General features: G+C 40.5%; 1 protein-coding gene across 10 annotated transcripts in view; it reads right to left on the bottom strand.

The window, feature by feature from the left end:
• LOC133552588 (protocadherin alpha-C2-like) overlaps positions 1-23,676 on the bottom strand; it is a 248,141-nt gene that overhangs the window by 70,072 nt on the left and 154,393 nt on the right. The window contains exon 1 of one of the 10 annotated variants that reach the window (XM_061899868.1): positions 17,554-20,123. The exons of 8 other annotated variants lie outside the window; for them this stretch is intronic. In XM_061899868.1, coding sequence (XP_061755852.1) covers positions 17,554-19,932 — 2,379 coding nt within the window. In that variant the 5' untranslated portion in view covers positions 19,933-20,123. Of the gene's footprint in view, positions 1-10,625; positions 13,127-17,553; positions 20,124-23,676 lie in introns of those variants that run through there. One more of the 10 variants, XM_061899866.1, reaches the window with a different exon arrangement.

A 23,676-nucleotide genomic window follows, 5' to 3' on the forward strand; every position in this document is an offset into this window, starting at 1 on the left:
CCGCGTATTAAGGACGTTTTTCATTCCTCATGACCCAACGTCATTAATACTGCAAGCGACTTTTATAAATCCCATTCATATTATCTCTTTTGGCGTATGGAAGTCTCTAATTTTCAGTGAGCTCCAGAAACAGGTCACTCTGGTATCATTATGCAATACTGGATGAAACGTGGTGAGGCTGCGTTTCAGTTTTATGCTCCTAAAGTCTGGAATTAATAGTCTTCCAGAAGATATGAGACTGACCTCAATGTTGTTAATGTTCAAATCCATGCTGAAAACACTTATTTAATTGTGCATATGGCAACCGAAAGTATTTAATCTACACTCTTTAATTTGAATTAGATTTTTGTTTTTTAAAGTGATTACACTTAATGATTTAAATTTGAACTATGATTATTGTATTTTATTTTCTGTAGTGTTTTTCTGTTAAAAACTTTGAATTGCCTTGTGTAGGAATTGTGCTGTATAAATAAACTTGCCTTGCGTTACTCTTTATATATGTAAAAACTATATACATATACTCTGGGTCTCCAAATTCGATACAAGCAACTTTTAAAAACAATGAAAGAGAGGTGAGCTATTCGTTTATTTAAATAATGGGCAGCATTTAAATTGTACTTTAGATACAAAGTGGATCTATACTCAAATAGTGTGGTCCTTTTATTTTATCGTCATTAAAGGCAGAATGTCTGAAGTGAACACATAGGTATGAATATGTCTGTTTTTGTGTGTGGCTGTCAAATTATTAAACTATTTAATCACGATAATTGCATTGTTCATCGTTAACTCAAAATTAATCACAGATTGATATAATTTTTCATCATTAATAAGTGTACCCTAAACAGATCATTTACAAGTTTTAACACCATGAATGGGCAGTTACTTTGCTTCAATAAACTGTTTTTCTACATTATGCTTTTTTTAAAAAGCTAAACACAAAAAGGAGATATTTCATGACAATAAAAACATATCTACAGTGTGTTGGTGTACATACACATATATATGTATGTGAATATACATATAAATGTGTATATATGTACAGTATATGTGTGTGTATATATATATATATATGTATGTATGTATGTGTGTATATATACATATATATACATTAATACACACATATATGTGTATATATGTGTGTGTATATATATATATATGTATGTATGTATGTGTGTATATATACATATATATACATTAATACACACATATATGTGTATATATGTGTGTGTATAAATATATATATGTATGTATGTATATATACATATATATATATATTAATACACACATATATATACACATATATAAATACACATATATATGTGTATATATGTGTGTGTATAAATATATATATATATATATAAATATATATATATATATATATACATCCATTAATACACACACATATATATATATATATATGTACATATATATATATGTGTATATATGTGTGTGTATAATATACATATATATATATATATATATATTACGGATGCACCGAAATGAAAATTTGTGGCCGAAGCCGAAGCCGAATAAAACTTAAACGCTTGGCCGAAGGCTGAATACCGAATACCGAATAATGAATGCAGTTTTTCACATTTTTTTTATATTGCATAAATAGCCTGGAATAAATATTTAGACATGTTTTTAAAATAAAGTATTTTTTTTTGGAATATTGACATTTTTTTAATATTCCAGTAGCCTTTGCTTTTCAAAAAAAGGACACAGTTTTTCATTTATATTAGGCCTTCAAACAAAACATGCATTCCAAAAATGAAATAAAGTGCATTAAAGTGGATAAACCAACAACAAATGAATTATTGTCCTTTTAGCAAAAGTCTGCTTAGGGACAGTAGATATGCTAATAATGTAAACAGAAGGCTCAAGTAAATCTCAATTAAGTGTGTGCTTGTAACCTCATACACTTATACAGGTACACAACATATCCCAACGTCACCACACGTTGGTTGATTGCGTCACCGCGTCAAAAAATTGCGTCACACGCCACCATTCGGCCTTGTTCTTAACTCATTCCACCGAAGGCCGAATGTGGCTTTTTTTGCCATATTCGGTCGAATATATTCGGTTACCGATTAATCGGTGCATCCCTAATATATATGCGACTTTTCCAGGGTGTACCCCGCCTTCCGCCCGTATGCAGGTGAGATAGGATCCAGCGACCCCCCCACAACTCCAAAAAGGGACAAGCGGTAGAAAATATATATATATATATATATATATATATATATATATATATATATATATATATATATATATATATACAGAATTTCTAGGCGCAGCCAAGGCGTTGAGGGGATCCGGTTTGGTGACCGCAGGATTAGGTCTCTGCTTTTTGCAGATGATGTAGTCCTGATGGCTTCATCTGACCGGGATCTTCAGCTCTCACTGGATCAGTTCGCAGCCGAGTGTGAAGCGACCGGAATGAGAATCAGCACCTCCAAGTCCGAGTCCATGGTCCTCGCCCGGAAAAGGGTGGAGTGCCATCTCCGGGTTGGGGAGGAGACCCTGCCCCAAGTGGAGGAGTTCAAGTACCTAGGAGTCTTGTTCACGAGTGAGGGAAGAGTGGATCGTGAGATCGACAGGCGGATCGGTGCGGCGTCTTCAGTAATGCGGACGTTGTATCGATCCGTTGTGGTGAAGAAGGAGCTGAGCCGGAAGGCAAAGCTCTCAATTTACCGGTCGATCTACGTTCCCATTCTCACCTATGGTCATGAGCTTTGGGTCATGACCGAAAGGATAAGATCACGGGTAGAAGCGGCCAAAATTAGTTTGGGTCTCTCCCTTAGAGATAGGGTGAGAAGCTCTGCCATCTGGGAGGAACTCAAAGTAAAGCCGCTGCTCCTTTACATCGAGAGGAGCCAGATGAGGTGGTTCGGGCATCTGGTGAGGATGCCACCCGAAGGCCTCCCTAGGGAGGTGTTTAGGGCACGTCCAGCTGGTAGAAGGCCACGGGGAAGAACCAGGACACGTTGGGAAGACTATGTCTCCCGGCTGGCCTGGGAATGCCTCGGGATCCCCCGGGAAGAGCTAGACGAAGTGGCTGGGGAGAGGGAAGTCTGGGCTTCCCTGCTTAGGCTGCTGCCCCCGCGACCCGACCTCGGATAAGCGGAAGATGATGGATGGATGTATATATATATATATATATATATGTGTGTGTGTGTGTGTGTGTGTGTAGACCACTGATCATAACAGAATTTGCTTCAGAAACCAAACTGTCCTTTGCAAAACTTTTCTAAATGTATCGTTTACCCTGAAAAAAGGAATGCAAGATTGTAATATACAGCACGTGAATTACTACGATCGAGAAATCGCATCCAAATTGTCTAATAGTTCTTCATGCACCTTCTGCTGCCACAATCACAGCAGGAAGCCATGCAGTAATAGAGATGGAGACGGGGCAGCAAAGGGGGCAGGACACAGAGAAATTGGTCCCTCTGTTGGAATAAATGGGTAGTACAGGACGTGGACACGTGATGGCCCTCCCACTCCTCATCCACTCGGGTTTTTCATTAAGCTAAATCTCTCTAAAGCATAATCCCTGCTGCGATGACCTCAAGGGAAGGAGAGCGAGGTTAGAGCACATGCAGAATATTCATCATTTGCATTGCTGTTTTCTGAGACAACAGTGACCTGAAATTAATGAAGCAAGTGGAAGGTAAACAAAGAAAAATATAGAAAATCAGGATGCCATGATGACAAATCTATCTGAACTCATAATTATCTCATGCTCCCTTCTTACACGTGACACAGCAAAGCCCGGATTAGACGTTCGCAAAAACAATGAACATGCAGGAATAATTCCAGGCTGTATACAATAATTCAAATCGGCAGCGGGGGTCTTACATCATTTTGTGCAGAATACAACTTTCATATTTACAAATCTCAGCCCTAATCTCTTTACACAGGTGGACACAGAGCGTTCCTCGGACTGTTGTTTGTTTGTGCTCATCCCTCGTGAACCTGGCTTTCACAAAACGAAGGGCATGAGAGAGTGAGAACTAAAAGCAGCACAAATCCCCTCTTCTGAGGTTAAACAGTCTCTCCCCGATTCAGCCTTTGCATAAATCAAAGTGAGGCCTAAACAAAGCTATCAGGACGGGCAGGCAGGCAGGCTTTGGACACTTCGCTCTTTATCCTCCCCGTATGGAGAACTAGGACGGAAGCCGAGGTTCTGAGCATGACAGAGCTAATCTAAGGACAAAAAACAACATCCCCATGCCACTCCCAAGTGGGGGAGTGGGGTAAGGCTGGAGGAAATGGAAGAGAGGATGATAAATTCCCTCCTTTAGCTGTGACCAATTGTAAAATGTTACACTCATGCTTCTGGGCATCAATTTACTTTTTTGGCCATCCCATTCTCCTCAAAAGCCTCGGTTTTCTTATTATCTCTGGCTCAGGCTGCTGCATTTGCGTCTCGGTCTAAAATTTCTCTCTTTGTACACATCTCACGTTGCATTCTTTCTGTGTTATGAAAACACTGCAGCCTTCCCTGTCTTTCCTTCCGACTATAATGCACATGCTCTAGTGGGGGCTGAGGCAGCTCCTAGGAAACAGACGAGAGCATGGTTTCATTAAGGATGAGAACAGTCTCCATGGCAACACACAGACAGCAGCGCCTGCCTCGCTGGCACAAAGGACACGCCCTTGTGTGTGTGTGTGTGTGTGTGTGCGTGCAGGAAGTGCTCTATAAGTGACAGATCAATAATTGGGATGCTTGGTTTAAGAAAGACAACAACCTCAAGCTCGCTATGCTTTTTGTCCTCTTTAAAGGGGAACATTATCACCAGACCTATGTAAGCGTCAATATATACCTTGATGGTGCAGAAAAAAGACCATCTAATTTTTTTTAACCGATTTCCGAACTCTAAATGGGTGAATTTTGGCGAATTAAACGCCTTTCTGTTTATCGGGCTGGAGGCGATGACGTCAGAATGTGACGTCGCCGAGGTAACACACCCGCCATTTTCATTTTCAACACATTACAAACACCGAGTCTCAGCTCTGTTATGTTCCGTTCTTTTGACTATTTTTTGGAACCTTGGAGACATCATGCCTCGACGGTGTGTTGTCGGAGGGTGTAACAACACTAACAGGGAGGGATTCAAGTTGCACCACCGGCCCGAAGATGCCAAAGTGTCTGCCGCCAGACCCCCATTGAATGTGCCAGAGTGTCTCCACATTTTACCGGCGATGCTAAGGCAGAAATGGCACAGAGATGTATGGATAACCTGCAGATGCATTTGCAACGATAGTCAACGACTATTTACCAGCGGTGCTAAAGCACACATGGAACAGAGATGTATGGATAACCTGTAGATGCATTTGCAACTATATTACGTTTCCTTCCACCCACTTTTAATGTGAAAAAAAAACACTTACCAATCGACGGATTTAACCCTTCTATTATGTTGAGGGTCAATTTGACGCATTTCAGTTTTTGTGTTTATCAAAGTACTGGTTATCCTTTCTTTTTCTTGCTGAAATTTGGTGACTCTTCCTCATCTAGGGTCATGAACTGGTGTGTAAAATCTGGACACTTTGTTGAGTAGTGGAATGTCTTGCAAGGTATGTATACAAAGATGATGTTGCGGGTCATTTTGACCCATACACTTTAATGTGGGTAATTAGCCAAAATAAACAAGTCTCTTTGATGTACTTTTTACTTTGATGTACAATTGTTTGATTGCCTCTGAGACCCAGAGCCAGGTGTGTGAAGAAAGGGAACTTTCTCACACTTGTCCTTGTCACTGTTCTCATGTCATCTCTTTGACAAACTCACCAAAAATGAGCTCCAGAAGGATGACATCTGAGGAGACAAGGACAAGTGTGAGAAAGTTCCCTCTCTTCACACACCTGCTTCTGGGTCTCAGAGACAATCAAAATACAAACAATTGTACATCAAAGTAAAAAGTACATCAAGGAGACATGTTTATTTTTGGATCTGAACAGCTATTTACCCACATTAAAGCGCCTGGGTCAAAATGACTCGCAACATCATCTTTTTATACAAACTCAGAACAAACATTCCACTACACAACAAAGTGTCCAGATTTACACACCAGTTCCATGACCCTAGATGAGGAAAAGTCACCAGATTTCAGCAAGAAAAAGAAAGGATAACCAGTACTTTGATCAACACAAAAACTGTAATGGGTCAAATTGACCCTTAACATAATACAATTGGAATAAAACATTTATTGTATGTCACTTTTCTAAATGTTTATATAACCTAAAATGAAATTGTTATTGGTTTAACCTGTTTTCTTGACTGTTTTGAGTGCATTTACACAGTACGGGTCAAAACGACCCGCAACATAATCAATGTCATTTTTCCAAGATAATACAAGGGTTAAGTTGCTCCAGTGTCAAAAGATGCGAAAGTCCTGATCGTTCGGTCCGCACATTTTACCGGCGATGCTAACGCAGCTATTCCGCCATGCTATGGCTATGAATAGCGTCAATAGCTATTCGCGCAATAGCTTCAGTTTCTTCTTTAATATTTTCATACTCCAACCATCTGTTTCAATACATGCGTAATCAGTTGAATCGCTTAAATCGCTGAAATCCGAGTTTGAATCCGAGCTAATGTCGCTATATCTTGCTGTGCTATTCCCATTGTTTGTTTACATTGGCAGCACTGTGTGACGTCACAGGGAAATGGATAGTGGTTTCAAAGATAGCGAAAATAAGGTACTTTAAAGCTTTATTTAGGGATATTCCGAGACCGGTAAAATGTTGAAAAAAACTTTAAAAAATACAACAAGCCACTGGGAACTTATTTTTATTGTTTTTAAGCCTTTTGAAATTGTGAAAATGTTCCCCTTTAACAAGGACTGTATGAGTGAATTTACAGTAGGATGCAATCAATGAACTGTGCACCACTTTGCTGTGAGCCTCATGCAGGATATGTACTGAAGAATCAATAATTCAATACATTTTGCAGCACCGAGGGAGCTAGAAAGCTTTCCTGCCGCTCCATCGTGTTATGTGACGACGTCACATCTAAAAGGGCAGCACATGGAAACACATACACACTACTGACGGCCGCACAGTGCACATAAATCATCCTCGTCTTAATCAGTCACACGGGCCACGGCTGGCCCAAGGTTCACGACGACTAACATTAGGTGTCGTCCGCCCCGCCCGGTTAGCCTCGCCGCCGCAGAGCAAAACGCTGAGGCGAGAGGAGCTGATAGCGTGGTTGGTGCTGAAGCTGCAGTAGCAGCAGGGAGCGGAAAATTACCTGCCCCTCCCCCCTCCCCCGCTCACATTCACAGGGAGCCGCAGCATACAGAATACACGGTGGAGCACTTTCATGCAGGGAGAGGGCTCCGGGCATTGTTTCGGGAAGCAAAACATGGTGAAGCTGTATTGGGAGAGAGAGAGAGAGAGAGAAGGGATGCAACAGCCCCACTGCAGGCTCACAGAGCACGCAGCCATCTTTAAATCGCAAGATGACCCACTTGTCCACACACACACACATTTCCTTCACTGCGTGTGAGCACACAAAGCCTCTGTCAAATCTCCCTCACGCCAAAGCAAGGACAGTCACATCTAACCATGCTAGTTTGTGCTGGACCACTCCTTGAAATGAGGTCATGTCGTCTGAATGACTCACAGCGTCACAGATGAGCAGAGATGAGATGAACCCACTGCACCGGCACTGTTCCACGTGTTCAATGCATGGAATCAAACAAAGAATGAATAAATGAATGAATGGGATGGGCAACGTGTGTACACAATGGTCTGCGCTTTGCTTGAGGAAACCGCAGCTGCATATATTCAGTGTACACATTAGGAATGCTAATGGAAATATATTGGATCATGTTTGCAATGCTCCGGGGTTGGTGGCGCACATGTCTGCAGAAATGGACATTAATTCCCTGTTAGTTCTCTCAGCTGCTCCTCTACTCAGCAGTCGGTGGTGAAGGAGAGGGGGATGGGAGTGAGCAGCATGCATAAGGAGGAAGAGAGAGAAGCTGGGTTTTTACGGATGCCAATATTATTCTGGGTGTCCTGCGTCAGGCAGCATGGGAAGACAGGCTGGCAAGAGTAAGGAAATAAAGGTCAAAGTGGATTTAAAAAAAGAATAGGACTGGTGGATTTGATTGCACAACACCATTTTGGTGCAGCATGCTGTTCAATAAACAAGTTTGAAGCCAGTGTAGAGTGAATAGCAAGCCACTGTGAAACTATCTAAATACACAAAAGTAAATCCATGACGTAACGACATGATTGATATATATATATATATACATGTGTGTGTGTGTGTGTTTGATTTGTACATTTTTGTGAGGCATAAGTATAACAAAAATTAACAACAATTTGTGTGTATATAAACACAAACATGTATAGCATCACAGCAAGCCACTGTGATGCTATCTAAAAACAGAGAAAATCAGTGACGTAACGACATGCTATACATATATATATATATATATATATATATATATATATGTATATATATATATTACATGTGGTACATGTGATGCTATCTAAAACAGAGTAAATCAGAATATATATATATATATATATATATATATATATATATATATATATATATATATATATATATACTAGGATACTAGGATGACAGGGGATGCAAAACAATAACAGTGCAATACGTTTTCATAACTACCTACTTTGTCTTGTTATATTCTTATTTTACTGTTATATTGTTATTCCCATTGTTGCTTTTTATTTTTTTATTCCTAATGTAATATTTCTCTATTTTGTTTCCTTTTAAACCCCCATTATTTCCTTTTTAAAAATGTAACTCAACTCTGTACACTGCTGCTGGAATTTTAATTTTCCTGAAGGAACTCTCCTGAAGGAATCAATAAAGTACTATATATATATATATATATATATATATATATATATATATATATATATATAAAACAGAGTAAATAAGAATATATATACATATCTAAAACAGAGTAAAAAGGAATATATATATATATATATATATATTAATCTGATTTACTCTGTTTTAGATGGCATCACAGTTGCTTGCTGTGAGACTATATATATATATATATATATATATATATATATATATATGTTTATATTTATATACACACTTATTTTTTTATTATTTTTGTTATACTTATACCTCACAAAAATGTACAAATCAAACATATGTGAACATATTTGTATACATAATAAAAATGCTGCATGACTATCAGCTGTTTTGTTCACATTATTTTTTTTGCAGATTTTTTTATACTGTCATTCAAGTACATGATAAGTCAACAATACATGAACAAAGAAAATTTTCTGGTCACAACGGTCTGCTTTTGTTTGTTCAAATATTCATACATATGGGAAATGACAGTTTCAAAACTAAAATACATATTTTCATTTCTTTTTATAATTTAATGTACATTAGTCAAACTGGGGGCTTCACGGTGGCGGAGGGGTTAGTGCGTCTGCCTCACAATACGAAGGTCCTGCAGTCTTGGGTTCAATCCCAGGCTCGGGATCTTTCGATTGTGTTGAATGATAAATGGGTTGTACTTGTATAGCGCTTTTCTACCTTCAAGGTACTCAAAGCGCTTTGACACTACTTCCACATTCACCCATTCACACACTGATGGAGGGAGCTGCCATGCAAGGCGCTAACCAGCACCCATCAGGAGCAAGGGTGAATTTTCTTGCTCAAGACAAAACGGACGTGACAAGGTTGGTACTAGGTGGGGATTGAACCAGGGACCCTCGGGTTGCGCACGGCCACTATTCCACTGCGCCATAAACATATATGGATTCCAAAACTCACTGCTTGGTGGATTCTAGTATCCTACTATTATTGTGAACCCCTTTTTTCAAACTTAAACACCAATATACTGAAATGTACAAATAAAAACAGCAAGTTTTGTGGACATGTAACAGAGGTAATTTATGATCTCAATTGCTTACTGTCTTACTACTGTTTTTGTTTTAATCTCATTTTATTTAATGTCATTTTATCTAATTTATTCACACATTATGTAATGTGACTCTTTATTTCGCAATTTTTATTATTCTAAGTTCAGTACTGTCATTTCCTACATTTTTATGGTCATTGAACGTCACATGTCACAGCAGACTTCCAGGCTGAGACACATGTGTGTCGTCAGTCTGTTGTCTTCCACGTGAAGGTAAGTTGCGCTCTCTGAATTAGCTTTCAGCTAACTCATTAGCAGGCTAGCTGTAAGCCTAAAAGAGAAGTATTTATGTTAAGTTTTGTTTTGTTTTATTTCTGTACAGATTTATGAATGTTAAAAAGGCTGATTGGAGACTCACTATGATTGTTTTCACCAGAATAAACCATGATTGAGTCAGAAGAATGACTGGGTGTCGTCTTTTGGGGAAAAAACAACGCAAAGGAGTACTACATCGCTACATACACATTCAACAAAAGCATACAATTCCACAACGTGTTGAATTTTACCTGTACGCAAAATGTACTTTACTAGTATACTTTACTTAACATGTACTACCATTTCAAATTGCAGGGCAGGTCACAAACATACAGCCTGCTCCACGAGCAGCACCATGGACAGCTCATCAGGACAGACTAAGAGGAAACAATAATAACAATGCGGCCTCAAGGACATAGGACTCACCTTATCCGTGTTAGGTAAAGTCTGAGTCCTGGTAAAGGTGTCGCTGCCATTAATACTGATCAATTCAGCATCTACAGATGGATAAGGTCCGGGGAAAACCACTACGTCACTCTTGAGTGTGTCTGAGCTGAAACACACGTCATACTGCTGAGTAGCTTTGGAGTAAGACCAGCTCCCGTCAGGATGGGTGGTGATCATCGGGGCGCCGTACCTGCCGAAAGTGCCGTCTGTCTGTCTGTGGCATCTGACGGCTATTAAAGTGATGAGGCTGAGCAGAAAGATGAGCGACACGGCCACAATGGCGATGAGCAGGTACAGGTGTAAGTCGGAGAAGTTCTCCTCCTTTATGGGCACATGTCTGAACTGAGTGTGGATGTCAGCTGTGCTTTCAAGCACCACCACATCAATAGACACAGTAGCTGACAGGGAGGCTTCTCCATGATCACACACCGACACCACCAAGGGGTGACTTTTCAGGTCATTGTCACTCATTCTCCTCTTGGTGCGGATCTCCCCGGTGCTGGTTCCGATCCGGAAGAGGTTGTTGTTGTTGTTGTTGCCTTTGGACTCAGACAGGTGATAGGAGAGCAGTGCATTGTATCCAGAGTCTGCGTCTACAGCCCTGATCTTTGCCACAAAGTATCCCGCTTCAGCAGAATAGGGGATGCTCTCACTGTTAACGGAGCTGTGCTCAGAATATGGCGCCAGAATGGTGGGACTGTTGTCGTTCTCATCCAGGATGAAAACATTGACAGTCACGTTGCTGCTGAGTGGAGGAACACCCGAGTCCGTGGCCTGGACTTTAAACTGGAACGTCTTTAACTTCTCATAGTCAAACGACTGCAAACTGACTATATCTCCACTCTCCGAGTTGATGTTAATATTTAATCTCACGACATCCTCTTTGAGATTGTTAGCATTCATTATTGAAAATGATATTTTTGCATTTTCGCCCACATCTGGGTCGACTGCACTCATGGTGTACACAACCGCCCCAGTAGGACTGTTCTCCTTCACAAATATATTGATAACAGGTTCTCCAAAGCGCGGTGCATTATCGTTGATATCAGAAACACGTACAGTAATGACATTTATACCGGAGAGCGAAGGAACGCCTTCATCCGACGCAGTTATTGTAATATTATATTTAGAAACTTGCTCTCTGTCCAAAGCTCCGTCTACCACAAGTGAATAATGGTTCTTGTAGGTGTTTTTGATTTTGAAAGGGACAGACTCAATTATCTGAACGTTAACGACGCCATTTTTCCCTCCGTCATTGTCCTTCACCGTTAAAAGTCCCACCATTGTGCCGGGAGGCGCATCCTCCCTCACCACGTCGACCAACGATGTCACTGATATCGCGGGTGGATTATCATTAATGTCGATGATTTCGATTAGTACTTTACAATGTGATGCTCTCGGACTCGAGCCTTTGTCTTTTGCTTGTACTCTGATTTCTACGGCATTGTTTTTCTCGTGATCTACTTCACCGTTTACTGTTATTTCACCTGTCACGGGATCAATTGCAAATTTGTCAACATCAGTATCACCGTCGTGATTGATAATAGAATATACAATTTCTCCGTTAAGACCCTCGTCTAAATCACGGGCATGCACAGACAAGACGCTTGTACCGATTGGTGCATTTTCAGTCACTGTGTCTTTGTATAACACTTTGTCAAAGATTGGAATATTATCGTTAACATCTTGGACATTAATTGTGACCTGTAAAGTTCCTGTTTTAACAGGTTTTCCTCCATCCAGAGCCGTTAATGTGAGTTTTATCAACGATTGTTTCTCACGGTCTAAAGGTTTTTGCAGCACCATTTCAGCAGACATAGATTGCTCGCCAGCATTTTGCACATCCAATGAAAAATGCTCATTTTGGCTCAGTTTATAGCTTTTTACTGAATAACTCCCGACATCTGCGTCAAATGCCTTTGGTAAAGTAAATCTCTCTCCAGGAAAAGCAGACTCAGACATGTTAAGAACGATCCCAGGTTGTCTAAAAGAGGGCGCATTGTCATTTATATCCACAATTTTAACCTCAAAGCGGTAGAGATTCAGCGGCGCGTTTGCAATGGCTTCCACCTCCAAAGAGCACTTCGCACGGCGAGAGCACAGCTCCTCTCGATCAATTCTGTCCTTCACCACAAGTACTCCCGTTTTAGCATTCACCTCCAAATACCTGGCATTCGGCCCCGTTATTTGCAGACCTCGCAATTCCAAATCATGTCCGTCCAGGTGCAAGTCTTTGGCCAAATTCCCCACAGTCAACCCGGGATTCGACTCCTCTGTCACGCTATAGACAATCTGTGCAGACGTCACACTCCATATGTGAAACAAAGGCAAGAAATAGAACATCCAAAGACGAGACTCGTCCTCCAGTTTCATTATTTCCCGGTTTGGTTAGACAGATAGAACCAAAATGTTCGACTCCACATGCAAAAACATTTTAAGGCATTAGAATCAAAGCACGGAATGAGGCGTTTTTTTTTGTCAACCGGACAAAGAATCACGCCCCATCTCCCAATATGGATATAAGGAAAAAAAACGTCTGAATTGTGCACGATCTGTGAGCCGAGTGCGACATCTACCGGTGAAAAACATGTACATATTTTGCGGTGCCAAAGTGGCACTAAAAAAAACATGATCAATTAATACCAAAATCCACATTTATCACTTACATCGAGAATACCGGTCTTACATACAATATGTACTTCATCATCTCTCCAATTTGCAACATTTCACTGCCAGCACAGTCAAGGAAATATACATTTCAAGTACTTTTGGGTGGCTATAAAACGTCATGTGCTTACTGAAAAATACATTGGACTTTTCTGAATCACATATTTTGTCTCCTCATTTGTTACTATAATAAAGTGAAAGTTAAAGTACCAATGATTGTCTCACACACACTAGGTGTGGAGAAATTAACCTCTGCATTTGACCCATCTCATTGTTCACCCCCTGGGAAGGGAGGGGAGCAGTGAGCAGCAGTGGTGGCCACGCCCTGGAATCACTTTGGTGATTCAACCCCCAATTCCAACCCTTGATGCTGAGTGCCAAGCAGGGAGGTAATGGGTCCCATTGTTATAGTCTTTGATACGACTTGGGCGAGTTTAAATTTTCCTGAGCCTCAACTAGGGTTGCGCTAGCCTGCTAGCGGCTGACGTCCATCGGCTTCAGCAATCCTTGCCTCCATTGCTGAAATTAAACTACCCTTATAGCTCGGTTGGTAGAGTGGCCGTGCCAGCAACTTGGGGGTTGCAGGTTCGATCCCCACTTCCGCCATCCTAGTCACTGCCGTTGTGTCCTTGGGCAAGACACTTTACCCACCTGCTCCCAGTGCCACCCACACTGGTTTAAATGTAACTTAGATATTGGGCTTCACTATGTAAAGCGCGTTGAGTCACTAGAGAAAAGCGCTATATAAATACAATTCACTTCACTGCACTTTTTACAAGTGTCGTTATCACGAGAATTATACCTAAACATGCATCATACCTATAAGCTAAATGCTAAACGCTAAGATAGAGCTGTTAAAACCAAACAAAGGTGTGTGGACCGTAACAAGTACAGTATGAGCAGAGTCAGAATTACAGTGATTAGATCGATATTTTTTCTGATCATGAAACATTTTGTCATGTTTGTTATTGCAATGTTTTTCAACCACTGTGCCGTTAGATATGTCTGGTGTGCCGTGGGAAATTATGCAACTTCACCTAATTAGTCAAAACAAATATTTGTTTTGCAAATTAATAATTATAATCTGCAAATAATGTGCCGTTCCTTAGTGTCCGTGCTGTGTAGAACTTGACTGTGATCCCAATATGCAGACCACATGGTGCAGGTAAAAAAAAAGTATGCAACGCTTAAGCCAAAAATGAACAAAAGGAAAAGGCAATAAAGCATAGGGAATGCAATGTAAAATTACAGTAAAACTGAACTGGTTACAAAGTAAACAGAAACAGAATGCTGGACGACAGCAAAAACTTGTAGCGTGTTGAGCAGAGACGGATGGCGTCCACAAAGTACATCCGTGCATGACATGGCAGTCAACAATGTGCCCACAAAGAAGAACAGCAACAACTTCAATAGCCTTGCTTGCTAACGCAAAGCAGGAGCGGGGAATAGCGCTCAAAAGGAAGACATAAAACTGCTACAGGAAAACACCAAAATAACAGTACAAAACAAGAACTAAAACACTACACACAGGAAAACACCAACCAACTCAAAACAAGGCACGAGGTGGACCTGGTGGAGTTTCATTTTTTAACGTTTTGCAAATGAATAATTATAATCTGCAAATACTGTGCCGTTCCTTAGTGTCCGTGCTGTGTAGAACTGTGATCCTAATATGCAGACCACATGGTGCAGGTAAAAAAAGGTATGTAACGCCTAAGCCAAAAATGAACAAAAGGAAAAGGCAATAAAGCATAGGGATGGCAATGTAAAATGACAGTAAAACTGAACTGGTTACAAAGTAAACAGAAACAGAATGCTGGACGACAGCAAAAACTTGTAGCGTGTTGAGCAGAGACGGATGGCGTCCACAAAGTACATCCGTGCATGACATGGCAGTCAACAATGTGCCCACAAAGAAGAACAGCAACAACTTCAATAGCCTTGCTTGCTAACGCAAAGCAGGTGCGGGGAATAGCGCTCAAAGGAAGACATAAAACTGCTACAGGAAAACACCGAAATAACAGTACAAAACAAGAACTAAAACACTACACACAGGAAAACACCAACCAACTCAAAACAAGGCGCGAGGTGGACCTGGTGGAGTTTCATTTTTTAACGTTTTGCAAATGAATAATTATAATTTGCAAATTCTGTGCCGTTCCTTAGTGTCCGTGCTGTGTAGAACTGTGATCCTAATATGCAGACCACATGGTGCAGGTAACAAAAGGTATGTAACGCCTAAGCCAAAAATGAACAAAAGGAAAAGGCAATAAAGCATAGGGATGGCAATGTAAAATGACAGTAAAACTGAACTGGTTACAAAGTAAACAGAAACAGAATGCTGGACGACAGCAAAAACTTGCAGTGTGTGAGGAGCAGAGACAGATGGCGTCCACAAAGTACATCCGTGCATGACATGGCAGTCAACAATGTGCCCACAAAGACGAATAGCAAAAACTTCAATAGCCTTGCTTGCTAACGCAAAGCGGGTGCGGGGAATAGCGCTCAAAGGAAGACATAAAACTGCTACAGGAAAACACCAAAATAACAGCATAAAACAAGAACTAAAGCACTACACACAGGAAAACACCAACCAACTCAAAACAAGGCACGAGGTGGACCTGGTGGAGTTTCATTTTTTAACGTTTTCTGCTGGTGATGTGCCTCTGGATTTTTAAATGCAAAAAAATGTGCCTTGTCTCAAAAAAGGTTAAAAAACACAGTGTTGTTGTTTACAGACTTGGAAAGTAAGTCGCTGAAACCAGGAGGACTTTAAGGGCAACAACCGAAGGACTTAAATAAAAAAATAGTACATAATTTGAATATTTAATTGATATATTCACACTGCCAACCTATGATTTTGTCTGATTATTAGTATGTTTAAACATTAAATCATTCAATGATCTTGACAATTTAAAGTATTGGCTAATACTGTCCCTGTAACTAATTGGTATTGAACCGATATCCACATTTGTAGTATCGTCCAAAACTAATGTTAATAAATATAATTCACTTAATGTAAACCATCCAAACAACAGAATAATAAGAGCTTATTGCATTTTATAGAATTATAAATGAAACTATTTTACAAGAAAATGTAACCAGCTGTTAACAGTAAATTAACAATTAGAGAATAATAACAGTTTTGAAAAAATAACATACTAAAAAATATATTGTGATAGATGTTGTCATCTAAGGCCGCATCACCCGTTCCTATACCCTAAGCCAGTGGTTCTCAAATGGCGGTACGGGTACCCCTGGGGGTACTTGAAGGTTTGCCAAGGGGTACGTGAGATTTTTTTTTTAATATTCTAAAAATAGCAACAAATCAAAAATCCTTTATAAATATATTTATTGAATACTACTTCAACAAAATATGAAAGTATGTTCATAAAATGTGAAAAGAAATGCAACAATGCAATATTCAGTGTTGACAGCTAGATTTTTTTTGTGGACATGTTCCATAAATATTGATGTTGAAGATTTCTTTTTTTTTGTGAAGAAATGTTTGGAATGAAGTTGATGGATCCAGATGGATCTCTATTACAATCCCCAAAAAGGGCACTTTAAGTTGATGATTACTTCTATGTGTAGAACTCCATCCATCCATCAATTTTGTACCGCTTATTCCCTTTTGGGGTCGCGGGGGGGGGGGGGGGGGGGGGGGGGTTCTGGCGCCTATCTCAGCTACAATTGGGCGGAAGGCGGGGTACACCCTGGACAAGTGGCCACCTCCTCGCAGGGCCGACACAGATAGACGGACAACATTCACACTCACATTCACACACTAGGGACCATTTAGTGTTGCCAATCAACCTATCCCCAGGTTCATAATTGAATCACTTGTTTATTTTTCAATACGTTTTTAGTTATTATATATCATTTTTTCCAAATATTTCAAGAAAGACCACTACAAATAAGCAATATTTTGCACTGTTATACAATTGAATAAATCAGAAACTGATGACATAGTGCTGTATTTTACTTCTTTATCTCTTTTTTTTTCAACCAAAAATGCTTTGCTCTGATTAGCGGGTACTTAAAAAAATGTTCACAGGGGGTACATCACTGAAAAAAGGTTGAGAACCACTGCCCTAAGCCTCCATAGTGTATTCGGTTTCATTCTGTAACAAATAATTCAATAGCTTTGAGACCAACCCACATAACATGGCAGACAGCAACATACACATCGCAATCATACTGTATGTGCAAAGGAAGCCTGTGAAAATAGTATCATTACCTTGTCAGTGTTAGGTAAAGTCTGAGTCCTGGTAAAGGTGTCTCCTCCATTAATACTGATCAGTTCAGCATCTACAGGTGGATAAGGTCCGGGGAAAACCACTACGTCACTCTTGAGTGTGTCTGAGCTGAAACACACGTCATACTGCTGAGTAGCTTTGGAGTAAGACCAGCTCCCGTCAGGATGGGTGGTGATCATCGGGGCGCCGTACCTGCCGAAAGTGCCGTCTGTCTGTCTGTGGCATCTGACGGCTATTAAAGTGATGAGGCTGAGCAGAAAGATGAGTGACACGGCCACAATGGCGATGAGCAGGTACAGGTGTAAGTCGGAGAAGTTCTCCTCCTTTATGGGCACATGTCTGAACTGAGTGTGGATGTCAGCTGTGCTTTCAAGCACCACCACATCAATAGACACAGTAGCTGACAGGGAGGCTTCTCCATGATCACACACCGACACCACCAAGGGGTGACTTTTCAGGTCATTGTCACTCATTCTCCTCTTGGTGCGGATCTCCCCGGTGCTGGTTCCGATCCGGAATAAGTTGTTGTTGTTGTTGCCTTTGGACTCAGACAGGTGATAGGAGAGCAGTGCATTGTATCCAGAGTCTGCGTCTACAGCCCTGATCTTTGCCACAAAGTATCCCGCTTCAGCAGAATAGGGGATGCTCTCACTGTTAACGGAGCTGTGCTCAGAATATGGCGCCAGAATGGTGGGACTGTTGTCATTCTCATCCAGGATAAAAACATTGACAGTCACGTTGCTGCTGAGTGGAGGAACACCAGAGTCCGTGGCCTGGACTTTGAACTGAAACGTCTTTAACTTCTCATAGTCAAACGACTGCAAACTGACTATATCTCCACTCTCTGAGTTGATGTTCACCACTGACCTTATCGGGACACCATTTGCATCTCCCAGTAATGCATACGCAACTCTTGCATTCTCATTTACATCAGAATCTATAGCAGTTATTCTGTGGATACTGGCTCCCACAGGACTATTTTCCTTCACATATATATTTATAACAGGTTCAGGGAAACGTGGAGCATTATCATTAACATCAGACACTTGAATTGTGATAACGCTGCTGCTCGATAGCGGTGGACTGCCTTCATCAGTTGCCACAATAGTGACGTTATACAAGTAGCATTCTTCCCTATCAAGGTGGCCATCCACAACCAGAGAATAGTAGTTTTTATAATTTGATTTCAGCTTAAAAGGTGCAGAGCCAGTTAGTTTACACTGAGTGTTTCCGTTCTTGCCTCCATCTTTATCAGTCACGGTCACTAAAGCCACAACACTTCCTATCTCTGCATCTTCCTTAACCGGATTCATGAGCGACGTCACTACTATTTCCGGGACGTTGTCGTTCACGTCCAGCACTTCCACCAGAAGTTTTGCATTCGCTCGCCGAGGCGACGAGCCTTTGTCCGTAGCCTGGACGTGAATTTCATACGCTGCTTGCGCCTCATAGTCCAAACGTCCTTTAACAGTGATCTCACCGGTTTCTGCATCGATTAAAAACACACCTGCTGGGTCAAAGTTGGCACGTTTAACAAAAGCAAACCTTAATTTCCCGTTGTCACCTTCGTCTAGATCTGTAGCACTCAGCTGAATGACTAATGACCCAGACAGTGCATCTTCTTTCACGCGTGCTTTATAGAGCGCTTGGCTGAATGAGGGCGTGTTATCATTGACATCCAGAACATTTACATTCAACTCCAGCGTTCCAGTTTTAGGAGGTTTTCCTCCATCTATAGCGCTGAGTGTTAATTTCATGGTGGCTTGTTTTTCTCTGTCTAAAGCTTTCATCAACACCAACTCCGCAGATGCATGCTCGCCACCGCCTTGCACATCCAGAGAGAAATATTCATTCGGACTTAATTTGTAAGTCTTTACAGAGTTACCTGCAGCATCCGAGTCAAGCGCCAGTGGAAGTAAGAAATGCTCGCCCGTGGGGGAAGATTCAGATACATTAATAGAATGAAACTCCTCCACGAAGCGAGGTGCATGGTCGTTTAAATCATCCACCACCACCTCGATTCGATGCAGCCCCACCGGGTTCCTCAGTACCGCCTCCATGTTGAGTGTGCATTTCTCCGCATTTTGACACAGCTCCTCGCGGTCTATTCTCTCTGCAACATAAAGTTCCCCCGTTCGAAAATTGGCCTTGAAATAGTCCTTGCTGTAACCGGACACCACATTTAGATCCCTCCTTTGCAAGTCTCTAACGTTGACGTTTAAATCCTTCGCCAGGTTCCCCACCACCGTTCCTTTGTCCGCCTCCTCGGAAATAGTGTAGGATATCTGCGCACAGCAGCTGTCCCATAAAAGCGCAATCAACAACACCCACAGCCGTCGAGGTTCCCGTCCGACACCCATCGCTGTTTTCCACGGATTCCACCGTCAGAAATATTGCATTTTATCCACAAAAAAGAGCTTGATCGTCCATAACTCCTTGCAAGCACCTCCTCTTCTTTACAACATCGTCTTTCTGCCGCTCCTTGCACAATGCGATGTGTCTGATGACGCCACACAAGAAAGTGGCGACGGAGAGCTTGTTCACAAAGTAACGGTCAACAGCGACCTCAAGTGTTTAAATTTAGAACGACAGTATATGTATTTAAAAGAAAATACACACCGCCATACACAATAAAGCTTCTAAATATTTCATCTTAAATAATTAGACTTTAAAACAAAATTAACTCTTAATCAGGTTGTAATGATAATGTGACGATCATTTCTAGAGGTGGGAAGAGTAGCCAGAAATTGTACTCAAGTAAGAGTACTGTTACTTTAGAGATGTATTACTCAAGTAAAAGCAAGGAGTAGTCACCCAAATATTTACTTGAGAAAAAGTAAAAGGTATGTTGCAAAAAAAACTACTCAAGTACTGAGTAACTGATGAGTAACCTGTTCATTTAATGATGACGGCAACAAGTAATGCACAAAAACATTAAAATAGCAATGAACAAATTCACAGCCAGGAATATCTCTTAAGCAACTAAAACAAAATGTATTAAATAATAAATATTTTGTTTTATACTGTATTGAAAAAAAAATAGAAAATACATTTGACCTTTGCAAGCTCATTGGCTAAGTTTTATATTCATAAATGTAAGTTTAAGCTTTTTTCGTCTTTTAAAAAAGATTTACAACTCAACATTAAAACACTCTACTTCTAACAACCAAAAAGCTGTGAAAATGATGATGCTGTGTTCCAAATTTAGGTTATTTACTGAGATTGAGTGAGCCTATGGCTTTGCACTTTGTTTATATATATATATATATATATATATATATATATTGCATTCTATTTTAGTTACTTTGAATTTACAACCCCCTGGCACTGTTTTGTACAGTTTTTATACTGTTTTTGTACTTACTTTGATTATTATTTTCAACTGTTTGTAAATGTTGAAATTTATAAATAAAGGTTTATAAAAAAAATTAAAAAAGTGTGCAGTTAATCATGTGACTGCTTGGCTCTGTTTGATTGGTGAAACGGAGTCAAACGTCACCAGTGACTGCATTTGATTGGTGAAACAGAGTCAAACGTCCCCAGTGACTGCATTTGATTGGTGAAACGCAGGCATGTGATGGATCCTACTTTGAAGGTCCGTCTGACAAACCAAAACAAACAAAGCGTGCATTAATAGATTGATAAAAATCAGTAGCGAGCTGAATGTAGATAAATGGAGCGGAGTAAAAGTAGTGTTTCTTCTCTATAAATATACAAAAGTAAAAGTATGTTGCATTAAAACTACTCTTAGAAGTACAATTCATCCCAAAAGTTACTCAAGTAGATGTAACGGAGTAAATGTAGCGCGTTACTACCCACCTCTGATAATTTCCTAAGAAATGGTCAGACATAATATCACCAAAAATGGGAGTAATGCCAATAGAATGACATGAGTACAAAAAAACAAACAAACAATAATCAGTATACAAAACACATTATGACCAGAACAAATTATCAGCAACTTACAATGTATTTTGTAAATATCTAAAGAAAAACAGCAGACAAAAAAAAAAATCAGGTATGTGTAGTATCGTAGCAATGAAGGGAGTATTTATGTTTCAGAAGCAAGAAAGCTCAACCCAAACTGTTTTCTGTGAAGCGTCTATGTATGTGTTCTCACGTCAAATCCCAAAAATACATGTGTTGTTCTTTATATGGAATTAATCAATCGTCAATATTTTTTTGCCACTTATTTAAAGCAGGTGTTATAGTATTATTTTGGTACAAGTAGGGAATAGCATGCTGTTTAGTTCAAAAGAAAGCAAGATCGATGTTCCTTTGCCCGTCCCAACAGTATTCAGCACCTTGGACAGCAGCATTCATTTTTCTCTCTAGCACAGGGGTCTCAAACTCAATTGACTTGGGGGCCACTTGATGCAGAGTCTGGGTGAGGCTGGGCCGCGAGAAAAGATTTCTTAAAAAAAATGTTGCATACTCCTCAGCATGTCTACGACATTTCAAATGGTATTCCTTGTGCACCGCGACTTTCTCTGTGCAAATAAGACACGTCGGGGTGACCCTCTGTGCTCAACAAAGAAATATTGCGTCCCCCCTTTTTCCTGGAATTGTCTTTGCTATCACTAACCGTTCTCTTCACTGCAGGCTTTGAAAAAGACATGTTTGGGGTTGTGGAATATATTTGTATTTAGCCGACGCACGGAGAATTATGTTATTTCCGCAATGTCTGTCGTTCAGCGTTTCCTCCCTACAGCAACACGGCGGTTGGCGGATAATAGCCGGGAAAGTACCGGGATAGCAAGCGCAAAAAAGTGACTGCTTCGGAGTCTTATCCGGCGTCATGTAGTGTTCATTGTGTGAAGCAATTTAAATGAAACAATAAAAAAAACAAATAATGGTTTGAATTGGTCCAGGTTAGCGGGTACTGTTATTACTGACGGACAGGTGTCGCGGTGTGACTGCAGCCAGGCACGTAAGAAAAACCCTCGTCTCCATGGCAACGTCTCTGTCACTTTCACTCATTTGCCGCTTTTCCACTAACGCAGGGGTAGGCAACCCAGAACGTTGAAAGGGGCCATTTCTAAGGTTCTCATAGTCATCATTGTCACCGATGTCCCACTGGGTGTGAGTTTTGCTTGCCCTTATGTGGGCCTACCGAGGATGTCGTGGTGGTTTGTGCAGCCCTTTGAGACACTAGTGATTTAGGGCTATATAAGTAAACATTGATTGATTGATTGATTTTGGACCCAAATAACACAACGCTCTCAAGCACCATTTGTATAAAACTCGCTGGCCGCACTAACATTAAAGTTTCATTTTAAGGCGGGGGCCGCAAAATAACGTTTCGCGGGCCGCAATTGGCGAGTATTTTTTTTTTATACTCTAAATCAGCAAGTATGTTGTTTATACATCCATGTTATAAATGTTATCACTAAAATAAATAGTGCCGGCATTAGCTTCAAGCCTTCCGAGTTTACATCACATTTTAATCACAGATATAAAATGATACAAAAAACTTGTTTTGATTGTGCGTGGGGTTTGCTGGGATGCGTGATGTCATATCCCGGAGCTCGAAAGGCCGTGCAGTGACCCTAAATGTGCTATAGCAGGTGTTTCGGACACGCGGCCCGCTTGAAGGCTTGAAGCTGATGTCGGCACTATTTATTTTATTGATAACATTTATAACATGAATGTATAAAAAACATACTTGCTGATTTAGAGTACATTAAAAAATACATCCTGGACTATTCGTCATTCAGTCATAGGGTGTCAACTGACCCCACGCCACCTGCTTTAACATCACTTAGTGTAGTATCGTGGTTTATATAGGAAAGCAAACATTACACCCAGGAGTTGGCAACCCAAAACAGTGAAAGAGCCGTATTGGACCAAAAATACAAAAAAAACAATCTGTCTGGAGCCGCCAAAAAATAAAAAGCCGTATATAATACTTATAATGAAGACAACACATGACGTAAGTATATTAGCTACAATAGCCTACTATCAAAATGACTATGTGTTGCAGGCTGAAGCACATGTATTTATTCTACACATTTGTACAACATTAGAAACCATTAGTAAATGAGAGGCTACTTAGAAGGTGAGATAACGCCTGGAAATGAGCAGAGGTGGGTAGAGTAGCCAGA

Source organism: Nerophis ophidion, linkage group LG05 (assembly GCF_033978795.1).
Source record: "Nerophis ophidion isolate RoL-2023_Sa linkage group LG05, RoL_Noph_v1.0, whole genome shotgun sequence".
NCBI lineage: Eukaryota > Metazoa > Chordata > Actinopteri > Syngnathiformes > Syngnathidae > Nerophis > Nerophis ophidion.